This window comes from Hakea prostrata, chromosome 10, assembly GCF_041222555.1.
Source record: "Hakea prostrata isolate BN-2017 chromosome 10, UWA_Hpros_2, whole genome shotgun sequence".
In the NCBI taxonomy this organism is placed as follows: Eukaryota; Viridiplantae; Streptophyta; class Magnoliopsida; order Proteales; family Proteaceae; genus Hakea; species Hakea prostrata.
Genome location: NC_142609.1, coordinates 23720423 through 23734221, shown reverse-complemented (window position 1 = coordinate 23734221; position 13799 = coordinate 23720423). Strand labels below are relative to the sequence as shown.

At 33.7% G+C, this 13799-nt stretch overlaps 1 protein-coding gene across 2 annotated transcripts; it reads right to left on the bottom strand.

Moving 5' to 3' along the window:
* Positions 1–4365: 4365 nt before the first annotated feature.
* LOC149002322 (putative inactive purple acid phosphatase 27) lies at positions 4366–10494 on the bottom strand. Of its 2 annotated transcripts, XM_089138000.1 has the most exons (13): positions 10028–10494; positions 9856–9943; positions 9262–9528; positions 9058–9166; positions 8677–8791; positions 8401–8533; positions 7909–8283; positions 7766–7833; positions 7538–7631; positions 7196–7384; positions 6993–7079; positions 5578–5658; positions 4366–4644 (listed from the first exon to the last, which is right to left on the bottom strand). In XM_089138000.1, the coding sequence occupies exons 1-12, from the start codon at positions 10405–10407 to the stop codon at positions 5602–5604; spliced, it is 1962 nt and encodes a 653-aa protein (XP_088994126.1). In that variant the 5' UTR covers positions 10408–10494; the 3' UTR covers positions 4366–4644; positions 5578–5601. The 2 variants fall into 2 exon arrangements, with proteins under 2 accessions (XP_088994126.1, XP_088994124.1); XM_089137998.1 differs by lacking the exon at positions 4366–4644 and having other exon boundaries at positions 5204–5658.
* Positions 10495–13799: the final 3305 nt, after the last annotated feature.

The following is a 13799-nucleotide window of genomic DNA, read 5'->3' as shown; positions in this document are numbered from 1 at the left end:
ATACTGGTTGGGCGACCTTGGAGGCAAATTAAGAGGAGGGTTAGTTTGCTCCCGTGACATTGGCAAGTTCTCCTGATAAGTAGTCTAGTTCCCCTAATTATTGAGTTGGTTTCCAGCTTCAAGTCTGGATCTTAAAGTCACCATGGCTTCTTGATCAGTTTCCCACAGACAATGTAAAAAACTATTGCTTCAAAAATCTGATTGCCTTGCAAGCCGAATTACTTGTAAGACAATGTTCTCGGCCGTTGTAGCCGAGGCCTGCCTCCGACAATCAAGTTAGTGAATGCTCATGCTCACAACTTTAAGAAAAAACTAGCTTACAGAGTTCTGAACACATGGTTTTAGTTCAAAGTAAGTGTACCTGATAGTGCCAAGGAACTAGATTTATATATTTGTTCAAAAGTTATAGCCTTGGCCGTACACTCAACATTTGCAATTGTCTTTTGATCGTCTAATATAGGGCATTCCAATAGAGAGTGGTGATAGAGTCCTTATTGGTCTCTGTGATTGACTCCACTTCCCCTGTTCGACCAAGAGTCCCTCCTCAAGATCTAGGGAATATTGATCACGGCCGTGCATGGACCATTAGTATGCGCATGTAGCATGTATCCTAGTTCGTCCATGGTCTGATCGGTAAGGTCTGGTTGCTTGTCCTCTCTCGTCCATAATCTGGACCATTATGGACCATAAGTACCTTTCTTTTCTCATTAAAGAACAAAATAAATAAATTCTGATGACTTCTTTTTTTTCTCTTGGGTAAACCGACTTCTCTTACTCGCCATTAAAAGTGGTGCTGGCATGTACCAAAAAAAGAAAGAAAAAAAAAGAGAGGTGATGCTGGCTTTTCTTGATTCTCGATTCCCGATTCCAAGAATAAATAAATAAAGGGTAAATATCACTTATAGCCCCTCTTAGCTGGACAAATAGCACTTACACCCCATTTTAGTTGGATAATATCACTTACCTCCCCTCTTACCTAGCAAATATATCAAACACCTCCCCTTTGTTAACTTTCTTGGTTAAATTTAACTTTTACCGTTAAATATTTTTATAAAACCCCAAACTACCCTTGGCTAAAAATATTTTTTTATTTACCCTAAATTACCGTAATCACCTTAATAGTTAAAATACTAAATTACTCTCAATTAAAATAATTATTAAAAACCAAAACACCATAGTTAAAATTCAAATTATCTTTAATTATTAAAAGCCCAACATACCCTTTTTTTTTTTTTTTTTTTTATCAAACAATTCAAAAAACACGTAATACTATGAAGTAAAATTAAAAAAAAAAAAAAAAAAAAAAAAAAAAGCGGTTTGTTGATAAAATTAAACACATACTACTATTTTTTGTTTTTTTAATTGTTTGATAAATATTTTTTAAAAAGAGTATTCTGCGCTAGGTAAAAATTAAGGTGAACATTACATACTAAATTTAACTGAATAAATAACTCATTAGTCATTTGTTTTAATCGTTTGAAAACTATTTTTGTTAAAAAAAAGGGTATGTTGGGTTTTTAATAATTAAAGATAATTTTGGTTTTTTTTTTTTTTTTTTTTTGGTTGCCAACCCCGATTCCAAGGCTTTGCCCTGACTAATCCGGTGTTCGACCCGGGTAGCACACCTGGCTGTTGTGGGTGAGTCTACCACGGGGATTTTTTGCATCCACAAAGTTACCGGAACTTTGCTTAAGCGGACCAAGTTGCTTACCACTTGGACCAACCCCCGTTGGTTGATAATTTGAGTTTTAATTATGGTGTTTTGATTTTTAACAATTATTTTAATTGAGGGTAATTTACTATTTTAATTGCTAGAGTGATTACGGTAATTTAGGGTTTAAAATAAAAAATATTTTAGCCAAGGGTAGTTTTGGCTTTTAGAAAAATATTTAACGGTAAAAATGGAATTTAACTGAGAAAGTTAACAAAGGGGAGGTGTTTGATATATTTGCCAGGTAAGAGGGGAGGTAAGTGATATTATTCAACTAAGAGGGGGTGTAAGTGCTATTTTTCCAGTTAAGAGGGGAGGTAAGTGATATTTACCCATAAATAAATAGACAGCAGGAAAAAGTTTATTGTGTAGGATTTAGGAATAAGTCTTCTATTACCCACTTATTGACTTTTTGAATGCATCACAATATATATATATATATAACATGATTTAAGGACTGTAAAGATGCTAGCTTGCTAGAATTTATCTTTTCAATTTTTTTTTTCTATCTCATGTTTTTTGTCATTAATTTTTGTTAGGTTGAAAATTGAGGGAATTTATCCCCAGGTTGACCCCCTACATTGTTTCTGTTATGCATTAATCCAAGTTCTAATGAATCAATCTTGCTAAAATCCTTGTTTTGTGTTCAAGGTGTCTCAAGATGTTGTGTCTACAAGTCGGAAGTGCTTCCTTTTGAAATGGGTTTCTGGTAAGTCTTCCTACTTCTGATTTATTTATAAATCTTCTTCAGCGTCTCATGAGTTAGAATTATAGGGGTTCATTGGAATTATACTAATTTTGTGGTAAAATTTATTCCATCACTTCAATTAAGGCTCTCTCTTTTTCTTTCTGGAAACGGTCTCCATATGGCTATTGTATATGTAGGCTGTCTACCCTCTTATTTTGGCATGGCCTTTGTGAAGGTCTGCATGAAGCTAAATCCTTTTTTTTTTTTTCCAATCTCTGATAATATTGTTGTTATTTTTGCATAATCTTCCTATAGTTAACTGGTTGGCTGTATGATGATAATGTTCCTGAATTTCATTACGTAAAGGAAAGTAGGTTGCATACACTCGATGGTGTTCAATTCTGTTCTTAGCTTTCCCATCCTTAATTTCTATATTTTTGTGATTTTATTGATTTGAGATTAACTTTATTAATTGAATTGTGATTTTATTGATTTTATTGTGTTTAACTCATATAATACTGAGTTCTTTTGGTGTGGTAATTTTTTATTTTTTTATTTTTGGTGACAGATCATGAATTTATGTTTCTTCTTGACTTCATAAATCATTGGCGAATGACTACTTATTCGGACTTCACAAATCACAAATAGAAGAACTATTCTACTATTCCTTTTTTCACTCTTGTTTTTTTTTGCCTTCATCATCGTTCCTATTGAATAAAGACACAATTATATTGTCTACTATCACTTAAATGTCATTTTGTCGATTATTTTAACCCATCAATCGGAGACCATTGTTTTTATATTTCAAAATTTTATTTATGAGATCAAATTTGAAAAGAGTTTAATATTATCTTTATTAAAAATTATCACTTCAACTAATGATTAAGCTTTACAAAGAGTCAATTAAATGTCTAAAATAGCAATAACAAGGAACCATCAAAAGAAATTAAATGAGTTTTTAACATGTATAAAACTTGACAATGGTTGCAACCTCCTTTGTAGAGATAGAAAGTCCTAAAATGTCATGAGTTCAAACTTCTGCCCCTATCACATCTTTCCCTCCCCCTGAGAGAACCTATAGGCCCTCAGTCACTATAATTGGTGATAATGACCCAAAAATAAAAGGATAAAAGTTGATAAGAATAAAAATAAGAAAACAACTAAATTAAAAATTACAGGAAATGAATATTTGTGTATAAAACCTTGATGTTAAAGGTATTATAAATCAAAAGAAATTGGCATTCACTGCATAACATAGTTTAGGGGAAAAAAAATAAAACTAATAAAAACAATAATTGGATTCTATTATGTGCAAAATTCAGATATATTTGCTTTAATAATAATCCTCTTTATCTCTTTTTGTTTTCAAGTTTTTGAATACTATTTCCTGTACTTATTTTCCATATACTTACTCTCCCTCTCAAAAGTTTCAGTGATTATTCCCTCTCAAAAATTGATTGTTTATTTTGTCTTCTTTTCTTTGTTAATATAAATTTTTTTTTTCTGTTTTTTGACTCGATATCTTTTCTCTCTCACATGGCCACGTGCATTTGCACGTGTCTTACTTTACTAGTTGTGTATATATATATATATATCTTTTACAAAAATAAAAAAATGGATTGTGTCAAAGAATCGTGGTTGTCACAGAGCATACATAACTGAAGTTCATATGCGTGACGATAACGTCCAAAGCCCCATCTTTGGAGTGTTAGTGTATTTAAATTTGACTTATTCGTTGGAAGCAACTAGTGGATGACTCAAGTCGGTTTGCTCTCACTCTCTATCTTTGTAAATAAGTATTTTTTTTTTTATACGAAAGAGAAAAACTATATTACTTAAAAACAATTACACATAACATATACGGGATCAATAGCCCCAGTGTTTCCTAAGGAAGATTTTAGAGCAATACTAGTGATTCATTGTTTGATCATAGGAGAAGGAAAGTCACCGAACTTCATTTTTTGTGTTCTAGTAGCCAAGTCCATTAATTTATCTATTACATTTAATGGCCAAAATGATAAAGATGGTTTGGGTAGGAAGTCCTTAAGAGCCCTATGGTTACGCCATACTTCATTTACTTGTAATCCCATAGTGTGCACTGCATTAAGTCCATTGTGCAAACCAACCAGAATTGCCTCCAACGAATCTTCAGTTTATGTTCTTCCATAATTGACAGACTTTATATGCCCATCAACTGCAACTCCCATGCTCCAGCCTGCCATTTTTACCCGTTTGTTAAGAATCCCTGCACACATTAAGACAACATTAGTATTCACTGATATGAAAGAACATACATTTCTTATCATATGTGTGGCCAACAACTCATCATCTATTGGTTCTACATGTGTTTCCTCCAGCTGACCAACCAGTCTTGATTGGACTCTGAGAGAAGTGATCAATAAGTACTTGCCTGGCTTGTTTGAGTTCAAACATAGGTCACTCAAAGGGGCAGATTTAGACTCAATAGTTGTGACTCCTCGTCCAACAATCTTTTGTAACACACAAAAATTTTTGGTTGCATACAAGCTAAATACACTTGCAAGCCTTTGACGATACACTTAATCTTTTTGGTCATGGTGTCATTATATGATAAGCGTGTATCTTATATACAATGTTATAAATCCCTACAAGCATTCATTTCAATTCAGTATGTAAAGCCTAGCAAGGTTAACGGCAAGAACATAGAGATTGACTAACTAATTCACTTAGTAAATGTGAGTGCAAGCGGATTTTCCAAGGGATGCTCTTCAGCATCCTCGCTACAAATTGATCGATATAAAAGGAAAATGATTCTTTATTGTTTGTCCTACCTTGTTAATGGCAATGCCGAAGATGTGATATATTGAATTCTTTTTCTTTTTTGGTAAAAATAAAATTCATTGCAAAGAGAAGCTCATACACACATTGGCATCTGCATAATTTAACTGCATCATTTGTAATTAGTCATTGATGTTGGATGACGACAATTATTTCCCTGTGTTTATTAATACAAATGATACATTCGAGGAAAAAAAGTATACAAAGCTTTGAAACAATTTCAATGAAAGAACATGTACAACTAATTAGCCATATGATCTCCAAAAGAATATAAAAAAGGCTCTCTGCCACGTTAAAACAATTTCTCGCTAGTTTTAACTGTATAAAGTTACTCATCGCTTGAACATTATATCCTCCTTACTCATGATGAAGAACGTTAGTAATCTTAACTTCTGATGAAGCGGAAGCGATCCAAAACCATCTTGGTGGCAGCACTGACAAACTAAGACGTCAAAGAAGAAAAGAATCAAGTTCATGTTGACAACCCATTTTATTCACAAACCAAAGATAGCAATATAAGAGGAATCAGGTAAATTCCTACTAAGATAATCTTTCTAAACAAATTGAAAAAATTAATATTACTCCTAACAACTCAATTTGGGGTTTTGTGAACATGTGTGTTGTCCATATGGATGAATTAGTTAATTGCTCTTTGTGATAAAAAAAAATTTGGGAGAAACCAGTGGGTGATAATTTGTGACGCAATTTTAATTTGATAGATTATCCCAATAGGAATTTTGATATGAAGGATCTTAGTAAGTTTTTTTAAATATTCATTAAGAATTGATTTAAAGTTCTAACAAAGGTTTGATTAAATGCTAGAGTGAAGACCTATAGGACATTGAGGAACAGATGTCTCAATTACAAGGATTAGCCTCAAGTCTCTACTTACCTATCTGTGCTTCTCATGGACAACCTAACAAGAAATTTCAAGACAAGGTATGGCAGCTTACACTCTTCATGAATGGTGTGATTTCGGTGAATGAGACAACAGAAGCGTGTGTTGAGTGTTTTGCCACCAATATATTTCTTTATGACTTAAAAGAAAATTCTGTGGGATTATTGTATGACAGGCTATTTTATAAGAGGAAACATGTTGAGCAAACAAGAAGTGCCATATTAAGAAGCTAGCTATTGTAATAGAAATGAGGATTGGAAGGATAAAGTAAGGAATGATTATATTAGAAGCGACCAAGCAATTATCTCATGCAATGCCGAGCTCTAAGAAAGTCATTTGAGGTGGTATGATCATGTTTAATACAAGCATATGGATATATAGCAAGGAGGAATGCTATAAATGATAGCAATTGAAGTGATAAAAGAGCTAATGGTAACCCTAAAATGACCATAGGAGAAATGATGAGGAAGGATTAGCATAGCATAGTTTAGGGCTCGTACCAACTATTGCCTTGGATAGAGCTCATAAATTGGAGGGCAAGGATCCATGTAACCTCATTTACCTAAAATATTTCTAACTTGTTGGACTAGGTATTGTGAAGCTACACAAGAAGAAAGCCTTGAGATGTTAGGAATTATAGAGTTACTGTTTCCACATTTGTATGTTTTGGTCCTTCACAGGTCTTCCAATATAAGAATGGAATCATGACCAAAAGAAACAGAACTTATGTTTCGACAATAGTTGTGTTCATTTTCACTTCTCCTCATGGATGTTTATTTTCCATTTATTTTGATTAATGCATATCTTTTTACTTTCTTCCAGAAAAGCATAGGAAAGTCTGAAACTTTATGGTGAAATCTTGATTTCATTAAACTAACCTCAGCTGCTAACTCTTCCACTGTCGTATGAAATCTTACATATCCAAATTCAGCAATCCTAACTAAGCTCCAACTTGCTTCACTAGCCTGTTCAAAGCAAACAACATACTGTCAATTCTAATTATACAAACACTTTAGCTCAGTTTAAAAAAAAAAAAAAAAAAAAAAGCAAATAAACAACAGAAGATGCCCATTTTTCTCACATTTCCTGGGAACTTATCCAGTTTAAATCCTGCCATTCCAATAACTGCATGAACTGGGGCACTGTAATTTGTATTGTCATATGTGTCTGTTCCATCTGCATCTTTAATAGGCATGGCCTTACATTCCTTCTTATAAACAGCACACATTCTTTCATAGTTATGGACATGGCCCCACAGAGAAAGATCCACCTGATTCATGATCGCACAACGTATATATCATATTAGAAGTGAACAATCTCTATAACCTTTGGTTTTCCACAGAAATATCTCTTTCACCCTTTTCTACAATTTCTGCTCATCTTTAAGAAGAAAATCTTCTTCCTTAATATACTAGTTACTTACCTTATATTTTATCAGTAAAGGTTCTACAGCTTTGACAAAATTCTGATCAACGCTTGGAAGTATTCCTGCTACGGAAGAATACATTGGCCTATGCCTACATGAGGAAATGTCAGTAAATAATAAACTGGACAAATGGAAAGAATATAACAGTAATCTAGAACATGATGTCTCAAGATTTTTAATTATCTCTCATATAGCATAATACAAGATATCTCCAAATATATTTACCCATGGAAAACTAGCCAAGGAGTTCTTGATCGATCAACTGAACCCATGTCCATTTCCATCCATTTGTACTGCAATAGCTCTGTGTTTGTTAGAATATGATTTGAGAAATCAATTTGATGTTACAGAAAGATCATTCTAATTACCTGTTCTGAGTTAGGCTTCCAATCATGCTCAGTAGAGATCACAGTGAAATGAACAGGCCCTTGTTCTATGGAGTACCATGGCTTGTCCTTTGCAATGGTGGGCATAGGGAAATAGGTCTCATAAGCAACTCCACATTCGCCGCCTGAGTCAGGAGTTATGTATACTGATCCAGAGTCTACATAGTCTCTTTCATGGTTTCCAATTGCAGTCATGTAGGAAACATGAGATGCTAGTGGGACTATTTGGTGAAGGAAGAAATCCCATTCTACTAAGAAGCCTGTTGCATAGCTGATATCTCCAATGTGGAAAATGGAGTCTACATTCCCTGCTGCAACTTCTAGGACCATGGCTTCTGTTACTGATATTGCTCCTGGCTGTTTATTCAATTTATTACGCAAAGATGGATTAAATTATGACATCCAAAGATCATCCGATGATCACTTTTGCAGTGTTTTATCCTAAAGATTGAATCAAAATTTTGAGGTTATGACCTGAATGTAGTGCTCAACAGAAGCATCACGGGGAGTCTTCCCCAGGTCACCAAATGCAAGGAATTTGAGCTCAGCTGATCCTCCTGCAGGTGGTGTCTGAAATTGAATTTGATCACTCCAACCAACTGAATCACTGCAATGTGACAGCCAGGCATGTCATCTCAATATAGAATTACCGAATTAGATTTGAAAGAGAAAATTACATTTTCTTGATCATTCATTAGGGAGAGATCTTCATCAAGTACCGGGCTCCCTATATGTTTTTAATTTGATTACCTTCCATATCTATAGGAGTAACTTTTTGAAGGTTGAAGTCCCTGCATGAGTGCAGTATGAATGTAGCCTGGGTTGTGCCATCCGAAATCCTTGGCCGGGCTTTCTAGCAGGCTACCTACATATCAATTTTGGGGCAAAAAGAAGAAAAATGGTGCCATTAAATTCTGCATTTCATTCCCAGAAATGAATTAAGAAGAGAAAACCTTCAACATCATCCAGTTATTTCCTGAAGATAAATAAATCTATGCCAGAACTTGAACTCCATTTCAGGCCTTTTACTGTTTTGCTTGATTTGTTTAAAGTGAAGAGGAAGATACACACAAAGGAAAAAGGGAAAAAAAAAGGAAAGGTTAATGAAATGGCAACAGATTAATCACTCACTGCACATATCTTTCTGGGTAAAAGTAGTAACTTCTGATGTTTGAGACTTTCCATTGTCAAATTGAACTTGTTGAGGGTTATGGTCACCACTCACCCAGGTTAATCTTAACTGTCAAATAAACAAAAACAGTCTTGATTGGTTGAAAGCTACAACATACAGTCATGAATCAAATCTATATGATTATGGAAACTTGAATTACTTACTGCTTCTCCGGTTGAATCCACACTTGAGAGATGACCATACAAAGGGGCATTTGGGTTAGCAAATTTCAGTGGCTTTGTTCTTCTTAAAACGCATGGTGTGTCAAACCCTCCAGTGAAAAACACAAACTCTATGTCAGTTCTGATGTTAATGACATGAAATGTTAGTGAAGCACTACATGTTCTCACTACACAGAATCCATTAACGTCTTCCTGGCATTGGCTCTTATTGCAACTAAGAAAATCTGGATCACTGTGTAAGTATTGAGCCTGTAATTCCAAAATATTGACATCAGTTGCATCTACCTTACTACAGGTCATAAAATTGATACTTTCAACCTACTCATTCATCACATATTGACATCAGTTGCATCTGATTAACTACAGTTCATAAAATTCAGACTTTCCACCTACTCATTCATTACATATTCATATCAGTTGCATCTAATTGACGACTGTTCATAAAATTGATACTTTCCACCTACTTATTCATCACACAGCTTGTTTCAGCCTTGTCAAATTCAGCTCCAGTGGAGTTTGCCACATCCTAACATAAAAAATTAGGCAAAACAATAACAATGAAGTTTGGTGTTTTACCTTTACAGGATAATGACAGAGAAGAGGAAGGCTGCTTAAATCTCCAGTTTGTACATACATTGCATCATCCAGAGGACAATCTGATAAACTTTTCACACCAAAAACCATTATAATAAAGAACAAAATTGAAAAAACTAGAAATTTTTAAGGATTTAATTTTCTTTCCACTTACCTGGTGTTAGAAGGTGAGATCATAGCAACCCAATCAGCTTCCGTGGGGAGCATAACCCCACTTACAGTAACTGTTACATTTTGGTCATTTGAAAGTCCAGAGCTTGCAACTGAATCGATACTGATTCGAATATATGGATTTGGATCAAGACAATGCTTAAAAATTTTCCTGTTCAATATCCGGAAGGCTGATATTGCAGTGTGATCCAGAAATTCTGCTAAAGAATCTTCAATGTGAAAAGATGAATAATTAAAATATGAAGTTGATGATGATGATGACGATGATGCTGAGGAAGCCAAGGTTTTCAGTGATGATGAGCTAAACAAGAAAAGAAACAGAAAGAAAAAAGAACTGAAGTTCCATGATAGAAGATAATTCATGATTCAGAAAGTTAGAAGCAGAAGAAGAAGAAGAAGAAGGCAGTTTAGATGAGAAACGTTGAGGTTCCAATAGATGTAAGTCATATAACTTCGATATCCACAAGTAAGTTAACAAAGGATTCAGTGACTCAAAATTGAAACACGTATACATTGACACTGACCTCTTCTATTTAATAATTGATTTATTTTCAGAGTTATAATACTTTTTTATTAACTAATTATTATTTATTTGTAGTAAAAGTGGAAAAGTAGTAGTATCCGTTTTGTTTTGGAATATTTTTGTAGAATATTCTGCATAAGATTCATAATGAAGTCTTATCCCATGTGTGGCTTCTTGGAAAAAGTTGAATCTCAGGTTCAGTCTTTGGATCCTTTCACAAGTTCAGTTTTCTTACTTATATTTCTTTTATACACCGCTTCTGAGTTCTGACACGAAATCTTCCAACAATTGGATGCTTAAGATACTATAAATCCTTTTTCTAAATAAAAAATACATTGAAAGAATAATAATACCCAAAAATGAAAGTTCTGATTTTTTAGGTTTAAAAATAATGGTTGTGAATACTGATCAAAATTTGCAAGTATCAAAAGGTAGATCTAGGGATGCAATATATATCAAACGTAGGTCTTGAATTTTCAATATTACTAATACTAATTATATATTATTTTATATTATTGTCTTGTTATTATTTAAACCATTCCTCTAGGATGGTAGGATTGGACAGATTATCCAAGTCAAATGTTTTATTCTAAACATATCTTAACTTTAATTTAAGTCACCTTACACCAGGTTCACCCTTACGATTACGATCATAAATTTTGATCCATGATAAGGCATGAGAGCTCTGGACCACCAAGACCAAATTTGCACACATAAATAAAATTTTCTCATTGTTTTAAAAAATTCTAAAAATTCAATTAAGATATTATTATTATTATTATTATTTTATCACTATCAACTATGTCACAAGGACAAGGGTTTGTGGGATTAAGGGATGGGAAGAGAATGGGGTGATATCTAAGGCCTCTTTGATATCATTTTTCCTCTTGATCCCGCTTTAATTTATATATTTTTCTTTGGATCAAAAACAAAAATCAAAATAGCCTTCTTCCCCATCTTATTTCTATTCTTTCCTTGATTTTATTGTTATAAGAGACTATTACTTACTATATCAAAAAATACATGTACAAACTAATATTGATACGAAAATGTCAATGCAGGGTTGGTTGAGTGGTAAAGATCCATACTTCTCAGTGGAGAGGTCATGGGTTCGACCCTTGCAGATGAACCATTAAATTTTCAGTATTAAAAAAGCACCAGTATCCAAAAAAACGGACTATTAAAATTAACATCTTTCAATGGAGAGGTCGTAGATTTGAACATGTTTAAGGGTGAAAATTTGTATATATTACGTGTGCCAAAGAAAAAAATATTAAAGAATTGAGACGAAGACTAGTCAGGCAAAAATCAATACTAGGAAAGCTGCCGTCGCTATGTGACCACAAAATTAAGAAGAAGAATATGCTGACAGGTGTCTTGCTGATTAAGAAAAAAATAGTAAATGAAAATGTTGAGGTATCTTTTGATCATGGACCACTCGGGGTACCAGGCGTGGGGTTAAGAAAGAAATATATTAAATGTGAACAAAAAACGTGTTAAGGAGCGCTATCAATTAAGGGGCCTGTTTCTTAACGAAAAAAAACAGAAGACAAAATTAAAGGGCTTGTTGACAAGCACACCTCCTGTTTAATAAGCTAAGTAAGTTGATTGGCACAAACCATTATGTTAACCTTCTATGTCAAATGTCAAATCCAGAACTCAATCATAGACCTTAAATCCTGCTATATTGGATACTTCTCGCTTTTATAGATTTGACACATCTAATTATCTCTTAAATTAATAATAATAATAATAATAATAATAATAATAATATTTTTTCTAAAGGAATTAGAATTTAACTAAAATTATGTTAAAAAGTATACACTGAAACAAACTAATATACACTCAATCTTGCAACCTATTATACACAACTTTGCTAGTTCTCATATCAAAGACAAAGCAAAGTAAACTGGTACTAAAACCTAAACCTTGGGAGCTCAAAAGCAACTTACTGCAGCTCATAATAGATATGTTCAAGGCACTTCCCTAAAGAGATAAATGTTTGATCCCTTGCTGCAAAGTTTACAAGAAAGTTTGCCAATAGATTTTCTTCATGTCATTAGTGTGAAATCCTCCATTCGATACCATCCATAAAGCTCTTTAACCCAAACCACTATTATAGCACAAACCAAAGGAAAGAAGAGGACTTTGTGACCATCACTACCTCTATTGAGTCCATTTCAATCCATAGTCTTCTCACCCCCAAGGAACGAGCTGCTTCCAAGCCTTTCATGAGGCTAATAAATTCAGCCTTAATAATAATAAAATAATAACTACTCTCCCCATTTTGGCAACTATTTTTATACTCTGTACAATAGAATTGAAAGCAAGAGACCAATGGTCCATTATTTTTTTGTATATTTGTAATTTCATTTAATTTATTATAGTTGATTAATTGACTAAAATCCCCTTATTAAAACGAGCACCAAGAAATAGTCAATTGAAAAATAAACAAAACAAAAATACATAGAGATTAATGCAGTTCACACACCAACGAGTTATGCTACGTCCAGGCGAAGAGGAAAAGCTTTCCACTGTGTAGAAGAAAGAAACAGTAGAGATTTTATATCACATCCCCCCAACTGGTACCCTATCTGCGATACTAGGAGTTGTGATCCACAGCCCCGAAGATCAAGTTTAGGGTGATCATATCCCACATAGCACAATAATATAATCAAGAGCAAGAGACAAATCATTGTATTAAAGTAAATTAAAAAACAATCAAGTATGGATCTCAGAAGGATCACAAAAGAATTTCTGAGTACGGAATAAATAAGACCAGTCAAAGAGATAATTGTAGAATATAGCGAAAAATAACTCTATAGGCCAATGCGGAAGGTAAATCGAATCTAAGATATTACAATTGAAGGAAAAGAAAAGGAACTAAGAATCATTCTAAAACTAAACAAAAAGAGTATCTATGTCCACCAAACAATATCTAGACTTAGATGTTTCTGTCATCACACGAGTATGCTTCACTGTGATGCTCGTAATCGCCAATATCTTGGAAACCATACTAGTCACACGTCGTGGCTTTGTAGTTTGGGATCCCGCAATCATCAATACCTACAACACAATCTAAAGAAAACATGTTTCCCAAGGGTGAGCCCAAAAGAACTCAACAAGTAGTTCATACAAAATTAACAATTATAAACAAGCACAATCTCAAGAACAATGCATAAATGCAAATGATATGAAACAGTATGCAAGTATGCTTCTAACTCTATCTATG

Excerpts from the sequence above, each read along its gene's own strand:
- LOC149002322 (XM_089138000.1), bottom strand. The coding sequence starts at position 10,407 with ATGAATTATCTTCTATCATGGAACTTCAGTTCTTTTTTCTTTCTGTTT. Across the intron at positions 9,167-9,261 it reads TGGATTCAACCGGAGAAGCA|TTAAGATTAACCTGGGTGAG; the intron begins GTAAGTAATTCA and ends TTTATTTGACAG. Across the intron at positions 7,632-7,765 it reads CCTTGGCTAGTTTTCCATGG|GCATAGGCCAATGTATTCTT; the intron begins GTAAATATATTT and ends TTCCTCATGTAG.